The sequence below is a fragment of the Mesitornis unicolor genome, unplaced genomic scaffold (assembly GCF_000695765.1).
Source record: "Mesitornis unicolor isolate BGI_N332 unplaced genomic scaffold, ASM69576v1 scaffold10842, whole genome shotgun sequence".
In the NCBI taxonomy this organism is placed as follows: domain Eukaryota; kingdom Metazoa; phylum Chordata; class Aves; order Mesitornithiformes; family Mesitornithidae; genus Mesitornis; species Mesitornis unicolor.
In genome coordinates, this window is record NW_010167191.1 from 113937 (window position 1) to 135052 (window position 21116).

Genomic DNA, 21116 nt, shown 5'->3' on the forward strand with positions numbered 1-21116 from the left:
TGTAAGAAGAAAGGTGATGCTTTAGTTTAAGTGGGACTTCTGGATATAGGGTGAGGGGGGTGGCCTAAGCTTTAAAATCTACAACAGAAAAGAAGCCCTGGACAGAAGCCTATAGGCTACCTTGCAGTAGTATTGGACTTAATAATGGTAGGGCACACAAATCCCATACTTCACAGAGCAATAATATGAGCTGTGCATATGGATTTTACTTATGAAGTGGATAAAGTTTCACAGAGATTATCCTGAAAGACAGATTTATATGTCTTGTGTTGCTAACACTAAGACATTCACAGTCACAGATCATTATATTTTCTTCAAAACCAAAGGACTGTAAATCCCCTGTGTTTGTTTTCTGTTGTCAAGACCTATAGAGGATGTGTTTTCATTTTTTTCCCTGAAACTGCAAGGGATAGGCACTTATATCTGGTTTTAGATCAGAGTTGCAGTTCTCATCTCCGCATATGACTCTGTGAGCTGGACTATCAGGAGAAGCCTCAAATATTGTAATACGCAAAGTATGGGAGCTGACAACTGCATGGATATGAGCAAAGGTGACAGTAAAAAGCAGAGAGAGTTTGGGGCAGAGATGGGACCCATCAAAGGGCTGGAGGTGAAAGTGAGGGAAGGGGTTATGGGGAAAAACTGGCTTGGGAAAGACTAACAGATCCCATGAGGAATGGCTCTGTGGTGGGCAACAGTCATTTCAACTGATGAAGAACAGTGCAAGGAGTAAAAGCTTAGGGGATGGGGATTTGCCAAGAAAGCAGCTCTTGAAAAGGATGCTATGGTGAAGCAAGGCTTCAGCTGCAGGATGAGTCTGGGGATGCCACCAAGGTAACTGCACTAGCTGTGCCATCAGGAAGCATCATCACCTTTCCCAGTTCCCTTTTTACTGGCAAGGGGAACTGTGGTACTGTGACACAGGGACACCTCTCTTAAATCAGAAGGATCTTAACAAACAGCTTGAGTAGTGAACCACGGCCCCAGTCACCGTGTCCCTCACAAGAGCACACAGTTGCTGTCAGCATGATCAGGACTGGCCTTGCACATGTGACAGGAAACATCTCTCCTCCCGAGGGGCTGCCGAGGGAGCGCACACAGCCAATGTTCTGCGTAAACCTTCGACACAAGACACAGAAATGCTCCCCGGATGTCACAGAAGTATCCTGACAGATAACAAGGAAATGCTGTGCCAGAGGACACAGGAACAACCTTAACTACATCTGACACAGTGAATATGTCCATTAAATAGCTCCAAAACAAAGAGATGTTCCCAGGTCTGGAAGCCACAAAGACACCATCATGTACAAGTAGCACAAAGCAGCATAATACAGTTACTTCCCTCACTACAAGTGACAGAGATCACCCTTGCTCAGGGTAGGACACGGTCATCTCAACAAATAACTCGAAGTATTGCTAACACAGGAAGACCTTTGTGGCACAGAAACATGTAGACGGGTCATGAGAAGCTGTGCAGCCGGCACACAAACGTGGAGATGCTGTTGGCTTTCGGGGCAGAGCTTATTACCACTCCTGTGACGTGTCCTGCCAGATGCCTCGTGGGGCCCTGATCTCAGCTGGGGCCTCCCAGCACTATCAATAAAAACCACAGTCATAATAAAAGCGAATGTGACTGGCATGAGAACTGCCAGCCAGGTGACACAGCAGAACCTATCTAATTGTCAAAGCCTCCGAGGGAAATGCATCTGTCTAACACAGCGGTGCTGAGCCGGCTGCCAAAATGCCGTCCCTCTGTGCCAGTGAGGCAGCCCTGTCCTCTTCTGCAGCCTGCCTTTGTCACCGTCCCCGCTGGGGTGCTTAACCCAGAGCATCCCTGTCCCACTCTCCGGGCACTTGCTACGTGTGGTGCCCTTTCCTGAGTCACCCTTTGTGTTTAAGGCTGCTCTTTCTCTGGTTTCCCTTCTCTTTTTTCCCCCTCTGATGTGCTCCTGTGTCCCGATGCAGCCCGGGCCTGTCAGGCAGCTTTCCTGGGCGTCCCGGGGGGCCTCTCCCTGCACTGCCAGTTGTTGCAGTTTCAAACTCAATTGTTCTCCTCGGTACTGAGGCAAATGGAGTCATTAATTACCTTCTATCGGCTGGGCCGAGTTCAGAACGCGATCAATAGCCAGCGCTTGTCATTCACGGCAGCCAGCCCTGCGCAGACCCTCACGCTGCATTCGGCGCAGGTCCAGGAAGGAGCCCAGCGTTATCAGTCCCTGGCTTCAAACCCTGGCATCGAGCTCCTGCTGGGAACAGCAGACCTGCACCTGTGTCTGAGCTGACCCGCAAGCACAGGAGAGGTCAAGGACAAAGACCTTGCCTGAGGGAGCAGATCACACATTTTCACATGGTCAGAAGTGTCTGGTACTGGTGTCCTGATCTGCACAAGCTGATCCAGTGTGGCTATCATGGTATTTCTAGAGACTCTGTTTGCATCCTCAGTGATTATTAAACTAATACTGTACGCCCCACAGCAGGGACAAGGGCAAGGACTGGCAGCCCTAAATCTGGTGATCTTTTCACCTGTGTAACTTTCTTGCCCTTCTCAGAAGGGTTTGGAAAAGGAAGGCTGTAAAATTTGGTTTACAATCCCTTTCAGAAGAATTTTTTGCAGGCTTTTGAGCAGCGTGAAAGAAGGCGTCATCTCTAGATGGATCGGTTCTGCATTTCAGCACATAGTTGTGCTGCAGGAATTGTCAGGGCTTTGATAACTGAACTGGTGGGGAGAAAGATGAACCTCAAATTCAGATGGAAAGGATCCTAAGTGAATGCAGAATAGAGATGACAGAGCACGGACGGGGCTGGCAAGGTTGAGCAGCGTATGGAGAAGGAATGTTACCAGGGATCTACACTGGGATAGTGAAAGAAGATGTGGTGCAAGTTCAGGTTATGTACAGTATCGTGCAGAAATAGGGATAGTGGGAGGTAAGTGTTGGAGGAATATCACCTCAAGGAAGCGCATCGGCCTTTGTGGACTCTGCAGTTTTTCAGATTCCTGTGTCCATTTGCCTCAAGGAGATCCACAAGCCTGAATCTGAGTATGCAAACTGATGGTACTGTGCTGGTCCATGTGTCTCCGTAATTTAAGTGTGTCAGCGACACATAAACTGTGTGTATTTGTTACTTACATGCTCAGGCTCAGAGCAGAAGGGCTCAGAGCAAACAAAGGGACTTTATGGTTTGAAATGAGGGTATAGCTCAGATGAGGTATCGGTGAGCAAGGAAGGCTGCTCATGCAAGGAAGTGAGCATGCCTGACCAAGGAAGAGTGAGATGTGTGCCAGGGCCTGACAGCTGGGGGCTGCAGTGCTTGTAACAGAGGGCTTGTGTGTGACAGAGCACCTTGGATGGAGCAGGGGTGGGCAGTGCAGCTTTAATACAGGGCTTACATGAGCAAAATGGCAATGCTCAATGAGAATGTAAATGAAATGAATTGTGTGTGCAAATGTGTAATGAAGTGTGTACTCAGATCTGTCTTGGATTATCATGGGAGCATGCAAATGTGCGTTTAAGGAAGTGAGTGTGTGTATGTATATGAAAATCACATGTATTTATAACAACATCTAAATGTATGATTGCAAATTCAGCCAGAGCACCTGGGAAACTAAGTCTGTACAGACTTCGGTTTGTGCATTAGATAGTAATAATCAGCACATCCAGCCCTACTGAATACACCAGTAAAGGCCTCTCCAGGTGTTAGGCTGCAAGCAGCTGCCTCAGGTGTGTGTATAACACAGCACGTGTGGGTGTGCAGCCGAGGAGTGTTAGCCTGGGCAGTCAAAGCTGGTGGCTCCTGTGCAAGCAGTCACTGCAGCTTTGTGACCTCTGGGTCTGCTAGAGGCGAGTGGACATACTCTGCTCTCAGAGTCAGCGTGTGGGTCCAATATCTCTTACTGGCACTATTAGGCTTCTGTGTTAGCCAGATAGAAATGCAGCTGCCTCCAGGACACCGTACCCTCACTTTGTTTATGTCGGCGGAGTAGCAAGCAGCGCTGTCACACAGCGGGACAGATCCTCCAGTTAGTTTAAATCTGTAAGTCTCTTTTCAGTGGTTATACTGATCTACATATCCTGAAAGTTATCAGAAGGGTTATCCTGATTTACGCTGTTGTGGTGTCCACAGCGCTGCCTTTAGTGCAGAGCCCTCGGGGAGAGCTGCTGCTGCAGGAAAGCGGGGCACCGGGAGCTATGCTGTTCCCTCTGCCAGTGCAGAAGATGTCCTTAGCATCACTGCTGTGACTTAACTCCTTCCTCTCATCTTCCTAAGCTCATTTGTTGGGGAGCTACTTCTTGGCGGGATCCCCCTTGTGAGCACATAAAAAAGGGTGGCTTTTGTTAGCTCCAAAGGACAGAAGCAGCGCAAAAAATTACATCACATGCAGCCCTAACTATGCTTGTTTAGAGAAACTGCTTGCATTTATGAAGTCTTTGGTGCGGAAAGCAGGGTTGCAAATGACTGCATCAGAGCGACAGTAAAGGCCATTAATTTCCTGTTATGTTTTCCTGTGTTGGGGGCTTTATTAATTTAATTTTACACTGTCGAACAACAGCGAGCACTGACACCGCCACACTCAGAGGTTTTTTTTTCTCAAGCAGTGCTTTGCCTGACATGCAAATCAACACTGCTATCAGGACTGCTAGAGACAAGGGAGGGAGCATAGAGCTGGCTGTCCCCATCCAGCCCCATATCCCAGTTTCTGGGGGATCCCTGAGATTCCAGTGGAGCACACTGGCACCTGAGAAGCCTCCAGCACTAGGGCTCAGCAGATCTGGATCAGGCCATGGACACCTCTAATGTACAGTCTAGAAAACATAGATTCCTCTTTAGCCCACTGGGTTGTCCTGGCTTGGTCCCCCACAAACACGCCTCTTAATACCTCCTTTCCTTCTGCTTCCCTTGCTCTAGACTCTCCTTTCCTTTCATTCCACCTTATTTTCCCCTCATACGCGCTTCTACCTTAACCTCACAATTCCAAGAAGGCTGTGCCTGCCCCTGAGCCAGATGCGAGTGAATCATGTTATTGGAAGCTCTTCTGAGTCAGCACTAAACCAGTGTTCAAGCAGAGTGTTTTTAGAGCTGCCATTTTTGACGTGCCATAAAACAAAGGCTCCAATCACTCAGAGTCATTAAAATTCCCATGGCATTTTTTGCAAGAGTGCAGACATTAACCTGGCTGTCCTGAACAAAATCCAGCCTGAGTGATTACCCACAGCATATCTTAATTCTCCTGTGGTTTCATTTGGACATGGCACAGCAAAATTTCACTGTTGATGCTTTGTATTGTTCAACATCTGCCATGGTCTACCCGAGAGTCAGCCACATTTCAGTAGTAAATGAGATCTTCAGAATGAGAAGGTTAATAAACAATGTATTATACAGGATGGGTAATTGCAAAATGCCACGCAATGAAAGAGCTACAGGCTTGCAATATTGCTGCAATCTGCTTGGACTGTCACCACGCAAACTCTTTTTTTTTCTGAATGCTCATTCCTGTAATAACTGTAAATCATTAGCAGAGTAATTTTGAATCTTTCTGCATGAGCTTATGCAAAGGCCCTTATTGGTATAAGGAATTGGTATGAAGGAAGCTATACCGATAGGACCTCTGTAAGATGGATGTCAGAGATATGTTCCAAATTGTAAGAGGTAGTCAGCAAACAAGAGGGGGACTACCCAGTCACGGGTAGCAATCCGTTTCCCAAAGAAGAGAAGAGCCGTGAGTATCTTTGCGGATTAGCTAGTGGGGTATTTTTTTAATTTGTTGGGATTTAGTAAAGTTGTCCCAAGCTCTAGGACAGTTCTGATGTGGTTGCAAGGTCAACTATTCTCTTCAAGGCCTGCCTTTTCCTGCACTAGGTGCCAAAAGGCAAAACAAAAACCCAACAGTTCCTTTGGCAAACATGAAAGTGTGCCTGTCTCCTTTAGAACAGCCTTTTCAAAAGCATCTAAGAGGACTAGAAGGCACTCAAACCTTGAGGGACATTTCGTACACAATAACCACCTCATTAAAGTCTGATCAGATGCCTACAAACCTATATATGAGATGCCTGTTACAGATCCCCTAGCTTAAAAGCAGAATAACACCTCTGAGCTCCCAAAGAAGGCAGAACCTGTGAGAGAAAGAAATCCTGACCAAATGGAAACAGTGATACCCATGACCTGTCCTCTTCTGGCACTGTGCTGCTGTGTGTTTTCCCGTAGCTGTTGACCTGTGTAGGAAGAGAACTTTATAGCTTGAACCTGATAGGATGTAGCATTAGAATACTTGGATGGATGAAGGGAAAGTGAAGGAGAAATGTGGACCTAGGCATTATTTTTAGGCCCCTTGACAAGACTGACATTTTAAAGGGGCTGAATTGCGTTTGACACCTGTTCAAAGTGTCTTTTATTTTATGTGATTGTCAACTTCAGATAATTATGGATGGAGACAGACAGAAGACAGACAGATATGTCTGCTATGTCTCTATAGATAGGTATCTGTAACTGCTTCTTTCAGGCCATCTACTGTTAACAGAGTTGTCCTCCACGTGCAAGGTCTTAGCCTAGCCTCTGCAGGCCAAATGCTCTTCATTTCATGTCTTGCCTGGCAGCCACAGAGATAGCTGGAGAAAATCCAGAGTTCCCTGAAAGGGTCTTAAAATGTTCACAGACTACATTTTTTTCTAATGCGAGTTCTTGTGGCAAAATTAAGCACTGTTTTTTCTGTCTTTCTCTCCCCTCCACTCTAGTCACCTCCCTGCCCCTCATCTGTCCAGCCAGGATTCTCACGGGCTAATCACTTGGTGAGATCTTGTTGCTTCCCCCTGGGATTCACTGAAACAGGGCTGGAGGATCTGATGCTATCACTTAGGGAAGCAAAGAGCTCCCACTTTCCTTCCAAACAGCAGCAGCCCCCATTTTGGGAGGAGGAGGGGTTTTTCTCTGGCCCTGACTGAGAACAAGGTGCTTAGTGTTTTCCGGTAGCACAAGAAGACGCCCCTCTATAGGAATGATTTCCATCTATGAACAGCAAGCGATGCTTAACATTACATTGACATAGACTTGGGAGGGGAGTGCAGAGATAGCCAAATTAGGAGCTAATTGGTGCACTGGGGATTGACTGTTGGGCCTCCTTGGCTGCTGGGATGTGATCGGAAAGAGGGAGAGAGAAAGAAAGGGAGAGAGCAGGAGCCATCCTCTGCCAACGCCTCTTGAAAGGTTGGGATTCCTGAGGCCGCTGCTGTCTTGTGCTGTCAAGGTCAGCAGGTTCGGGTTCACTGAACGGTCAGGATGGTTTGAATTACTGGCACTGCCTGCCGATTCCTCCGCAGATCGTGATCCGTCTTCCAGCACCGGCTGCAGGATGCTGCTCCCCAGCCATGTGCTGCGCACCGTGTGGGGCACAGGGAATGTCAGAGAGGCAGATGCTCTTGTTAAGAGGATGAGTTTTTAGGAAGATTTAAGGAGCTAAGGCGATGCCGAAAAAAGGCACATACTCCATGCGCTGAGCACGTGGAGACCAGGCTTCCAGAAACAGCAGTTCTGATCTGTTTTTCTTTTACCTGGAGAACTGCCCCCTTCAAGCTTCTGCCTTTCATGAATTTTAGGAGAATGGCTTGAACAGGACCTATCAAAAACCCTTTGATGAAAAAACCTGTTGATGAAGATTTCTGTCCAACTCTCTCTATATAGAATGCTTAGTAAGCAAAGACTAGCATGCAAGTCTTTACATAAACCACACTGCTAGGACATTTTCTCCCCAAATGCACATAGGTGTAAAGCGCAGGGGTACCCAGGTGTGTTCCTATGAGTATGTCTGCAGAGAGCACCAGAAGGTGCTTGGAAAGCTGCCTGCCAGGGTGCACCCAAGCACTGGAAGGGACCTCACCAGAGCAGGTGGGGAGAAGCCGTGTCTGCGGGGGGTGAGTTTGCACAGGCAGGTTGCTGGTGTCACAGATGTGTGCCTGGGGTGGCATCACCATGCGGCTGAGTGCCTCTGTGTGTGTACTGTACACGTGTGCTGTCCAAGCATCTATAGCACCAGTGATAGCAGAAGTGAGCATGAGAGAAAAAGCACGACAGGAGAGAGCAAAAAAGGAGATGAGAAGAGGACTGGGGCTGTGTGGAACTAGTGTCCAGAGTTTGTCTTTGATAAGAGTATCTCCACAGGCATCATTGATGGCCTTTCAGTGGAGCTGCACTACAGAGAAATCTGGTCCTCTCAGTCCATAAGCTAGAATGGTTATTTTTGCTTCTTATTCTGAGGTTTGTCGTGTGCCTCTGTGAGTCAGTTGGCTCCTGGGTGCAGTTAGCTACATGTGCCTACAGCTGCATATACGTAGCTTTTGTACTCACACCTCTGCCTACCGTGCACATTTCTACACCTGGAGGAAACTCAGGGTAATGCTGAGAATGGAGCTGCAAGGGGCTGCCCGTACCTGGTGCCCATCCATGAGGCCTCTTGCGCAACACTCTCAGTGCTCACCAAGACATGGAAGAAATCAGGATGAACGTCGTGCAATCTCCTCTGTAAAAGGGAAAACCCCGTCTCCTCTAAGGTCAGGGCAGGTATTCTAAGCAGGTTCTCTGTGTGTCCTGGTCCCTCTGCATTAGGAAGTATGTTGTGCCTACCATCACCTCTGCTTTTGACTCCTCTCCCAGTTCCCTCTTCCACTGCAGAGCAATGGGCTCTGGCAAGAAGGGTCAGGGACAGTGCCCAGTGTCATGCTGGTTTACATTAATGAGATACACACAGTGTAATCCAGCAATGGAGTCAGCTCTACAAAAGGAGGTAATAGCAGGCTGCCATGAACAGAGCAGCTCAGGTAATTGGTTTATCTATCTAGAAGCAGTAGTAGCAATCTCTGCACAGACAGAGTAGCAGTAAAGTCTCTTCCTTAAGGCTATTTCCTTTGTCTTTTCAATTGCTTGCACATCCATGTGAGATAGAGAGAGAGAGGAAGAGAGAGAGAGAGCTAGAGAGAGAGAGGGAGAAATGTTAATTTGTGAATTAATGGCTTTTCTCAGCGGAATTGTAAATTCAAATGTCACCTCACAGGGTGACACTACACTGGGCTGCTGAAGAAGCAATGATAAGATTCCCCCCTATCCCCATGCCGACATATACCCATGCCCCTCCTCTCCCTGAAAGATAGCTACAGAGTGGAACATGCTACTTTTAATTTGCAATAACACCACAACACAGGGATGCAAGAATGACTCCTTTCCGACCCTCCCTTCCACAACAAACCAGGCCACATCTTTCCCTTTCTACCTCTACCTCATTCCACCCCCTCTTCAACCCCTCCCATTTTAAACTGAGTCCGAGACAACACATTATCTCAACTCCCCCCACCCCAAACTAATCAAAGGATGAGCTAAGGGAGGGCTCTTTAGAACGGATGCCTCTGCAACCCTCTCCTCTCCTGCAATAATCAGGTGAATTAATGACCCTGAAGTTAAAGTGAGTGCTGATACTCAGGCGTTGTGCAGCGTAGGGGAGAAAGCCTTCATTGTTTTCGAGCAGGAGGCGGGCAGCAGCAAGGGAGATTCATGGATGGAGATTGAATATGCAATTTTCTTTCACCTTGCCAAGAGCTGCCCCTGGGCTGTGCCTGGCCTAAATTTTTTTTTCCTCTTGCCATCTCTGCCTTATCCGGCCCTCCCACCTCCCTTCCATTCTTTCCAGAAAATTACCTTCAAAATTGATTTCCACTTTTACAAACAAATATAATGGGAACATGAGGGGGGAAAAAAAATCTTGGGCTGTGATGAATTAGGGCTGTCAGGTGCTTCCAAGTCTCCTTTGTTTTTGTTTTACTGCCCGTTAGGTTCTTTGTTTTTCCAGCAACTGGGAATAGTGCCCCTGCCCACACAGTCCCTGTGGTCCGTGGCTACCGTCACAGGATATGTCCATCACCTGATGTCATCACTGCGTTGTCCCTGCTCTCCATCACGGGGATGCAAACAGCCACTGCTAACAGACTGCCCCAGCCCTTCGCACCAGGATGCAACTGATTTCCTTGTGGAGACACTGCGTGTCCCACACTGCCAGTGATCTGGCTCCTACAGCCACTGTACAGGTCCACTGATCTGCCTCCCGTCTTCACCCTGCTCCTCCTGTTCTCCTTTGCCTTATTCAGCTGATTCTTGATGGAGGTCTCTCGGCCCTCCCTGTTCTGATAGATCAGCCTGGGTCATTGGCATATCATCTTGATCCCTGTTGTGCCTCAGTGCCATGTCACCTTGGTTCCATAGCAGTATTGCACTTAAGTCTCATTGTCAAGTCACTTGACCCCAAAACAGTGTAATCCCTATCTCCCACTGTCATGGCACCCTGATCCACTGTTGTACCTGTCACCAACAGCCTGCTAAAATACTATTTGCCTGCACATTGCCAGCTATTCTTGATCCCCTTTGCAGTCTCTTCTGTCATCCATGGTGCATTAACTCGGGATCCTCATGGATCCAGGCGCTGTGCTCCCTCTGACTCCCATACTCTTTACATCCATGAAAAAATGTAACAGTCGCCTCCCTGAATGCAGGCAGACCCAATGTACAACTTTCATAGAGTGAGCAAGAAGATCCAGAGGGAGACAAGCACCAGCAAAGCCAGGGAGCAGCCTCTGCACAGGTGGACACATGGAGCGGGCAGAGGCGCTGGGAGGAGACCTAGCTGCCTGTCTCCTGCTGACACATCAACTGCAACAACGCCTCCCAGGAATGAGTCAAAACGTTGGAGGAGAAGATCTAGCCACAAACTGAATACCCATAAATAAACAGTCAGATAAGCACACATTCATGGCACTCACACAAATAAACTTAAAGAAAAGCTCTATGCATAAGTAAGTCTCACAAAATGTAGCCAATAACATTTAAAGACACAAGAATGCAAACTGGGACACAAGGAGGTACTAATGCAGGTGCATGTCAATTAAATGTAATTTCTGAATAAACAAATAACTTACAAAAATATACAGACACTAACTAAACAGAAACCTGGAACTCAAAGTAGTTTCCTTAAATTCACATATACAAAATTAAATAATGTAAACAAATACAAACTATTTACATAAATAAGCAACCTTCACACAGGCAAGAACAACCGATATATATATACAACATACACACAAATATATAACCCCAATGCAAATACACATCTGTACAAACTATATACAGAAGTGCACAGCACTAACAGGCTACATATTCCTATCCAGCAACCACAAAGGTACAGTGATACTCCAAGTATGTAACAACACATACACATGGAATATACATACAAATATACAACATTCACATATATACTCAAAATGTGAATACAAATACCTGGCATTCATAGAAATACATAGCACTAATACTGAGCCATACATCCTTGACATCCATATGTTCCACAGTATGCATTCTCCTACTAGGCAAGGTTATACACAGCTTAACATACACGTTTTCCAGGTCTCCATAGGCATGCACAAAAATACGGGTCCAACCTGCCACTCACTCCAGTACATAAGCACAGATAAGTAGAAACCAGTGATCCTAACACAGAAATACAAAAAACAAACAGGCTTGCATTCCTAAAGACACATATACACAAGCAGAGATGCACACAAATACAGCTGAAGCCGGAACAGCTTGTCTTCAGACAGTACCAAACCCTGCCAAACTCAGCAGCACTATAATAAGCTTCAGAAGCAGAGCACTCTGTCCAAACTGCTGTCTGTGATGTAAGCTGTTAACTCTCCCTTACCTGAAGTCCTCCTGAGCAATGCGTACCCCCAGGGTGTGTGGAGACAGACACACACACACACACACACACACAGAGTCTCTCTTGCTTACACTGACCTCCAGATTCGTGCCACAGCCACATTTCTGACAGTGCTGTGCTGCTTATGCATTGTCACCTCCTTTTATCCAGTCTCCCCCTCCTCTTTTTTTCCACACATACTCCCCATTTCCGACCATCCTCCTGCAGTTTATTTAGAGAGATGCAGGATGAGTAGCAGGCACCTTTCTTATGTCCTCCTAGGAGTCTCACCAGCCAGAGACCCTCAGGAGGGAGAAGTAGGTGGCTGCTGAGAGTAAACTCCCTCTTCAATTTACATTTTCATCTAGAATGGAAGGAAGTGCTACCTACGCTTGTCTGTACAGACACAATGAGCCTGGACATCCCCTGTGAGCACTGCTGTTTGCAGTGATACACCATCGCTGCAACCTGATAGCCACTGGAAACTCAGCCACACTGCGTGAAACAACACAGTCCCAGGGAAAGCAGGAGGAGGACACTGAGTGTGAAACGCTCTAGAAACTGCTCACTCCATGTGCACAGCCATAAACATACAGGCAGCATAGAAGAATGAATGTATTTCACTACCGTATCTCCCGACAGGACAGTTAAGGGCCAGACCTCTCTGCACCAGTACAACTACAGCACTGGTAAAGCATCATCATACTGCAGATGACAGTATAAGCAGGCTGTGTGTCCTGAAACAACCCCAGTATGCTGTGGAACAATACGGTCATACTTGGTGAAAACACACCATTCTCAGCACAGTGACATAGCTATACTGACTTCACTCTGATGGCCAGGTGTGTTGTCAGTCAACACATTACATCAGCTGCGGTAACAACTACATGAATTGCAGTGACAGTACCGTATAGCCTGCACCAGTGTGCCAACAGTCACCACACCGAAACAGCCTTACTGCATGCAATGATGCAGATGTACCACCACAAAGAATTCACAGTACCTCTGCAAAGAATGTAACAGCATAGCAAGCAGCGATACAGTGTCATTATTAGTGTCCCAAACCCACCACCTATCGTGATACAGTGACAACAACATGATAACTGCAGCCAAACTGGCTGCAAACACATCTTGATGCCACTGACAATGACACAGTCACCTGAAATGTCACAACCTCATCTCCCAAGTTATATTATCATTGCCACTCTGAACAACACAAATGGGATCATATGTGCAGCGGCACGCTCAGCTGCTGCGTATCTGCTCAAAACCTCAGAGAATCTTTAACACTTTACACATCCACATCTCTCCTCTCTGCACTGTTTTCCATTTAAACAATTGTGTTCAAAATTTTCAAGATAGTCTATGTCCTGGGGCAGTATCTAAAAAAATGTCTTTCAGAACTAGAACTGTTGCAGATATCCCTGTCTCACAATCCACCTGAAGAAGGCATTTCTACTTTCCCAGTAGGAAAACGAGATCATGGCCAAGTAGGAAAATCCCCAAGCTGAACACTGTCAAAACTCTGCCCTGCAGTCAGAGTCCTCCCATTTGGAGTGAAGGAAGAGAAAACCACCTATAACAAAAGCAACGCTTCTCAGTAGAGGGTGTTGTGGAAGTAACAGTCAGAAAATGATGCCCACAGCACCAAAGAGAAGTGCAGCTTCTTGAGAAGTGACATTGCCCATCCCGCAGCTACAGGACTAACAGTGCAAATGCTCCTGCTTCTGGTAGGCAGCACCTTGCTCTGCTTAGCTCAAGCCCATTCTGAAGAGTACAGTGAACCCCCTGCACTGGTACAGCTAACACTCTCTGGAAAACACCACCAGACCTACCAAAACGTTGATGACCCCTTGCTGTCCCCCTGCACTGACACAGCTCTGTATCGCTTACTTCAATGTAAATCACTCCAATCATCAAAATGACAGGTGAAGAAAGGAAAGGAGGGACTTCTCCCTTCTCAGGTTTGCTCTCTTGTCTCCGTCGGGGATTCCTTTACTGCAAACAGCTCGAGTATTATTGCCATTTACAGTAGCAATCACTCCGTCCCCTCCTCTCCCACAAACCTACTGCTGATATTAGCACTGATCATACTAACAAGCCCGTGGGTTTTATTACTACTGATACTAATAATACTGGACACATTACGTCTGCTCCTGCCAATAACAGGCTGCAGATATGATCCCTGCTAATGCCGATAATACTGGGGGATATTATCTCTGCCATTGTCGGCACTGCAGATATTATTGCCAGTAATGCTGTCAAATACTACAGATATTGTCATGGACTAAGATTAATAATGCTGAGGTAGTTACAGCAACAGTCGCACTGGAATACAAATCCCAAATGAAAATTTGGGTCTGTAAAGGAAGTCTGTTTGTAGCCTGCTATAGAGAGAAAGAGCTATTTCTAATAAGAGTGGTTTTGTAAAGATCCCCAAAGTTTCACTCAGCTGGAGATGCTGTGGTATGCAGGGAACAGTTTGAAATGTTGTTTTCATATTATCTAATTATCTGTCTATCCATCCATTTATCTATTCATCCTTCCCTTTCTCCCCATCTCTCCCTTTTTCTCCTTATACAGTGCTCAAGACTACAGTATGAGTGATACTAATTTTTTATTAGTGCCTCTGGGTCACCCCAATTCTCATTCTTTTAGCTATCAATCAGATATGGTTATGGAACAACAGAAATACCTGCATATTATTTTTTCCCCTTTACTCTTCTGTACTTCTTATCGCTGCTCCTTGGTCTGACAATGACCTGGCTGAGCTTGGCCTGCCGTCACAGCATAGTACAACATTAGGATCATGAAGAGCCAGAATTCCTATTTCCAGCTGCAGCTTGATACTGCAAGACCCTCAGAGGTCTTGGGAAAGTCATTACATGCAGCAGGGCCACTTCTGCCTCTGGAATATGGTGAGTGTGAGTGGTGGGGAAGGTCAGAGGGAAATTACAGCAACATTGGCTGTGTCCATAGACTGCAAGAAACGGCACACACTATGTTACACAAGGGGTGGTGAACTTAGCCAAACTGTGTAAAAAATCATAGAGACCAACTCCTTGCTTTGTATCTAATCTGTCACTGAAGTAAGAGGGTTTACAACCACTGGTCAAAAACTGCAACAAAAGGAATACATGGTCTTAACAGGGCAAATCCTGACCATCCTTCCTAGGCACTCACCTGAGGAAGACACGCTGAGTTCTGAGGAAAGACCTGTGACCTGGCAGTTCCTGGTTGTCACTAGAAGACACTGCTAGCTCTCTCTCAATGCCATAGTCTTCCCAGGTCACCCTTGCAGTTGCAACCAACAGATTTGGTAGGTTGGGATTTCCCCTCTTCCCTCTAACTCCCTGTGAGGATCACACCTGGCTGTCAGCGTCCATCTCTGAGCCCACCTCATGCATCTGTCTGGCTCCTTCTGTCCAACTTGGGAGTTCTGCTACATCATCTTGACACATAATTATCTCTCCTCTTCTTAATCATCTGTGCTACTGCCTAATGTAGGCACCAGCTGCAGCAAGGAGGACCTGAGGGAGGGGGTGTGCTCCTCTATCTTTCTCCCACCCTGTTTCCCCCAGCCATCACAGAGGTTGCTAACAAGGTTTTCAGAACCAGGGATTCAGGAGCAGCTTGGTACTTCCCCCCTTTCTGCTGAACTGCACTCCTCACAGAGGAATCCTTGCAGCAGAGCTGGTCCAACAGAGCGGAAAGAAAGAGAGAGCAGTGCTGCTGATTCTTCCTTCTTTAGGGAAGAGCCACCCCCAAAATGCTGGGAAAGCAGATGTGCACTGGGAGCTCATAAGGGCTTTTCAATGCAAGAATTGAAAGAACCGGCAACAAAACAGTGCTCAGAAGCTCTGGGAAATACTGAGAAGGCGTGTGCATCCAGCAGGAGCATGAAAGGAATACCTGCACTGGCTTTCTTGCCTGGCTTTCCTAATCCTCATCTCAGCTAGGAACAACTGGAGCCCTCAGAGCTACAGGGGAGATTGCCCAGGAGGGAATGCAGGTCACTGACTGTGCAAAACCTCCCCTTTGACCCTTCTAGCCTTGGGACCCAACCTTGCAAAGTCATGATGTCTTTCACCATTTCTTAAGGCCAGTGTGAGTCCAGATAACTCAGCTCTTGGCTAGGGGTGTTCAGCAGCTGGCAGGGGGGTCCCATGCCAGGTTTCTCTGGGACAGGAGCATGACATCTCCCTGAAGCAGGTATCTGAGATGGCAGGATGAAGGCTGTTCTCTAAGGCAGTTGTAGCTGTGTCATGTAACTACCACGTAAAACTCAGAGGTAAAGACAAGCAACGTCTCTGGGATTGTCTGGTACCTTTTGATTCCTAGTGGGATATGTGGGCTCTAGGCCAACAGCAGGGAGTTGCAGAGTGTTGCTTGCCCTTCATAAATCAAATCTGGGATGAATTAAGGACAGACACAGAGAGCTGTGTCTGTCAATATATCATTATGAAGTATCAGTCTTAGATGGCTGCTTAACCAAGTTTCTGTGTTTAATTGTACTGCTCCAAAAGAGCTCCGGTTCTCAGGCTGGAGGTGGCTGTGTGGCTGCATCTGCAGTGGGATGATCCTCCCAGGTATTTGGAAAGAATAGCTGCTAAAGCCAGATTGAACTGCTTCATTTCAAAATAAGATATGGAGGCACCATATTGAGAGCTGGTGATCACCATGCTAGACTGTATGAGAACAGGGGTTCACAAAACCCCCAAATAACTGCCAAGAGATTTGGACAACCATTAGAGAAACTTGTCACTCCACTTGAAATGTCACTATTTCCTGTATATGTAATGATGGGAAATGCTGGAAGGGTTTGCAATGTTTGCAGTCTCATATTCCTGACTTTTTTTTTTTACTTTGAGGCATTGACTCAGCCCTTCCATTGCTACATTTTTCTCTTAGCTGGGCCCTACTGCCATCTAGCTGGGAAATGGATCTTCCTCTGGGGCCTGATCCAATTTCCAATGACATCAGCAAAAATCTTCCCAATTGCTTTAATAGAAACCGGATTGGATCCTTGCCTCTAGTTTAACTTTGCATTAGGGAGAAAGGGGTCATGATGACTGCCTTTTTTTCTTGGGATTATTGTGTGTGTTTGGATCAAAAACTTAAAGAACCTCACCAGAACCAATGCTGAGAAAATGACTAGTAAAACCCCAAAACACAGCATCTCTCTCAGGAGAGCTTTCTCTTCTCACCACATACCACAGTGAACCCTCACGTTCTCTTGCATCACACAGCCCTGGGGTTACAGCGCACGCAGCACACTGAGCCACCTGTACTGCTAAGAGGTCCCCCCGTGCAACACACAACAGTGGAAAACAACATACCAAAAGCAGGGCTGAACCGAACAAACCGGTCAGGCACTACTCTTAGAAAAGTTCACCGATTTTTGAATGCATCCAATTAAAAGAGCAAGATTTAAGAAAAAAATTTTACAAAGCCACCACAAAAGCACCAAGACCTTACCCACCCCTCCTGACTCAGTCTATCTAGACCTGAGGCTCCAGCTTTTGGCTCATTTCAGGATTCGCTTTGCCCTGAGTCCTTGCCAGCACGTAGGAAAGAAAAGGAGATAGCTTAATCCTAATTCCTGAGCACCCTAGTGAAAGGCTTAGATAACAACCTAGGGGGCACAGTACTCAGAAGACCTCCTGTTCTGCTTTCAGACTGTTGCAAGCGTGGCAGTTCTGCTGTGGTAGATGCTACCCATTGAAAACTGAGCCCTTGTGATCATCAGCTACTGTAGCTCATGGAACGTCACAGGGCAGGAACTTGTTTGCAAGGGGAATGAAAGATAATCCCACATTGCTGGTGCTTCTCCAAGATGGCATTTTGTTTGAAAACAAGTGAGTCAGGGAAACCATGTTTACCCACAGTTCAAAGTCCGGGCACCTGCTGGCACCTGGGGAGTTCAGTTCCAGCCATTTCCAGCAGTGAATGAACTTGGGATCAGCTCCAGCAATGGAGACGGCTCTCTGCCTGCCGAGCAGATGTCTGGAGATGCAGCCTGTCATGAAAGGGCCTCGGAAGAAGAGCATTCCATGCCAGCAGGGCAGTGGCGGGGAACTGGTCTCTGTTGCTAAAACTGATCTAGGCCCTGGAGCAGCTGCAAACCTTGGCCTGAAATTGGAGCCTGTACATGGGGACAAAGAATATAAAAGGGAGGATGAGCTTCTCCCCTCCCCCTACCTTCATCACGTTTCCTCTTCTCGCCATTCGACCGAGGAATCCCCAGGATCCCGTTAATGGAGTAAGAGCCCACTGGATCATTGGAGGCACTGGAGACGGGAGGGGATGCTGTGCTGGGCACTGCACAAAAGGAAAAGTGAAAAAGGGCCATGAGGAGAGCAGCACAGCACTCAGGGATCTGCCGGCTGAAAGCTACGCATGCCACCAGTTTCATAGGAAAGCCTGGGCACTAAGCAGACTCGCAGCCCCTCACACTGAAGGACTCATACTCGCTCTACTGCTAATGTTCCTGCATCCCAGATTTGCCAGTCCATTCCTATACCATAGCTCCACAGCCTTCCAGTACAAGACCATCAATAACAAGCAAGTGTATTCCATCAAGAAGCTAAACCTTGTTGTTATATCTCAGTTCAGAGCAGACTTCCCAGTGCATGCCACGGTATCTGAGTAATGCTGCATAGGCCACATTTTCTAGGAACTTCCTAGTCCATCTGTATGTTACCAGATCATTTCCTCTCAGCATTTTTCCACCAGGAGAGCACATGCTCTCTTTTAGCCAGGCCAGCCTCTTATGTGTCTACCCAAGACACTCATTGAAAGATTACCTTCTTAGGATAGGTTAGAAGCACTTCAGTGTTGGGCCAATAAATTCAGTTCCCTACTAGCACAAACGGTGAGTTGGTGATACATACTCCAACCCAGAGTAATAATAGAAATCTAGTGTCTTCCTTTTTGCACTGATCAATGTCCACAGACTGTCTCATCCTGCCACTCAGGGCTGTCCAAGGTTGCTCATGAGCTTCCAATATATCAGAAATGACAAGTCAGACAGATTAGAAATTATCACTTCATGATATTCAGGGCTTTGGAGTACAGAACAAGTAGAGCTATGCATCCAGTAGGAATGCACATTATGTCCCAGTGTGTCCCAGTAATGGAGAGAATATCCCAGTGCTCTTATAGACCACTACCCATCATTCACCTCATAAAGCACTAACCTGAAGCAATTAATACCTCCAATACAAGCATTCCAGGATGGAGAAGAACCTGCCAGTGCTATCCAATGTAGACCCACACTTCCCAGTACATGCCAGAGCAGTGAGAGACTCCAGCAGCAGCACTCACGATCGCTATCCCAGCTCAGCCAATGCATTCCCTAGACATCGCACTACTTTTCCAAGAAGAAATATTATCTGCCAACACCATCTGTTGTGGTCAGTGGTTCCCAGTCCAGTGAGCAAGTCCAGATTAAAAGGGCATCCAGAAATGCTCTTCCATAAGCCCATTAATTCCACTGTGCTCCTGAACGCAATTCACGTACAGGATTCTAGGAATTATATCAGCCAGCTCTGCCCCATGTAGACCAGCACCTTCCAGTAAATCTTTGTATAGCAGCTGATTCTCAATAACCAACAGTATCTAAGGCAGTGTCTTAGGCCACAAATAAGCCACTGTATTTCACAGTATCCCAGAATACTGCATGTTTTTTACTGGTCTGAATTGTTACTGGATAAAGCTATGCTAGCAACAGCAGACATATGCACCATACAGCCCACAGAGTGAAAAGTACCTCATCACACATCTAGCACAGTACCTTTAAACACAACAGACTAGGAGATGTTTAGGCACTTTATTACAGTCTCCATCTCCTGCTCACCTCAATAAACCCATCTCCCCCAGCAGAAAATGCATTTTCTCAGTGAAATACACCCATGGGATACCTGACTGCAGAGCTAGAACAATGAAGAACTCAGTTGTGAGACATCAGGAATATCTTTCCTGTATCTGTGTATTACTAGCTTTAAGAAATGGATCAGTTCCAGCAAAGGGAGAGAAGAGAAACTGGGAGAGAGAGGGGAAAAGTCAGAGTAAGAAGGAGACGAAAGGTGAAGACTGGTGCTTAGACAGGATAGCGGCAAATACTTCTCTCTAGGGAGGCGAAGGAGAGAGTGTGAACGTGAAATGGATGTTAAGGCAGAATCACGTTGGGCATAACCCTACCTTGGGCTGGTTTCTCTTCTATGATTCCCTTTTCTGCAATGCAACAAGGGAAACGAAGAACAGAAACCTCTGATTTCCACTGAGGTTTCTTTCCCCCCACCTCCTCCTCCCTTTTGCTCTGCTTAGAGTCTGCTTGTCAGACTTTGTTCCCTCAGCTAAGCTTCATCCTCATTTCTACTTGTTCTGTCAGCACCCCTTGTGCCAGTCCGCTTACCGATGGTATGTCCTGGTGCAGTCACACCGGTCCCGCTCCCGTCTGGTGTTGGGTGAAAAGGTTGCTGAACTTTGGTTCTGATGATCCTGGAAAAGAACAAAACATGTTCAGAACTCAACTGCAGCTCCTCTCTGCCATTGCATACCTGCTGTCCCAGCTATCGGAACCTGAAGGCCTCATCTGAGCTCTGAGTGCAGCACAGTGGCTTCATTGGCCTTCTTCTGGTCCTGATTCTACTGTTTTAATGGGCCAGTTCCCAGAGGAGTGTCCTTGCTCTGCTCCGTTATCTTTTCCCCAAACTTGGGTATTCACTGCATAACTATGGTGCTCAGTGAATAAGCTAGGACCTCCTGTGCGTCAACAACTGCGTTATCATTTATGATCTGATCTGCCAGCATCATCACAAGGCAATCTTTGCAGCTAACAGAGCCACTGCTGGATTTACAAATGGTGTAGATTTAATTTTGTTGTGTACCTAAAAAATACCTTTCTGGCATAGAACTGAATGCTTTGAACTGATGGAAGGCTTGCCCAAAGCCCTTGCCGCTCATAAATAAGAAGGTGGGAGCAGAAGGCATCCGTAGGAAGTACTGATGGGATATAAATCACCAGGAAAATGACACTCCAGCAAAGAGGGCAAAAATTGGTGTTTATCAGGTGGTGAATGAACACAGCATGGGAACTCAAAAAGATGTCTTAGTGAATGCCACAACACTTATAATGCAGCTCAGAAGGAAAATAAACTGAACTGTAATTGTCAGTGCTCCGTTTCTTGTTACATGAAATCTTTCACCTCTAGGTCACTGGTTTAAATCCAGCTGAGGTCAGTGGTGAAAGAAAATCACTATCACCTAGTACTTGACTGGCGAGGTCCCTGCCTGCTGGCAGTTGCTGGGTATCTGTGACTTGGGAATGGCTGTCTCACCAAGGAACTCGGCAAATAGGCCATGACCTATGGAGGCCATGGAGACCAAATTCCTT

The 21116-nt window shown here is 46.7% G+C and overlaps 1 protein-coding gene across 1 annotated transcript in view; it reads right to left on the reverse strand.

The window, feature by feature from the left end:
- Positions 1 to 20713, reverse strand: part of LOC104536082 (paired box protein Pax-2-like) — a 50101-nt gene extending 29388 nt beyond the window's left edge. Inside the window, 3 exon segments of the mRNA XM_010178609.1 lie at positions 17921 to 18040; positions 20136 to 20221; positions 20622 to 20713. Coding sequence (XP_010176911.1) covers positions 17921 to 18040; positions 20136 to 20221; positions 20622 to 20713 — 298 coding nt within the window.
- Positions 20714 to 21116: the final 403 nt, after the last annotated feature.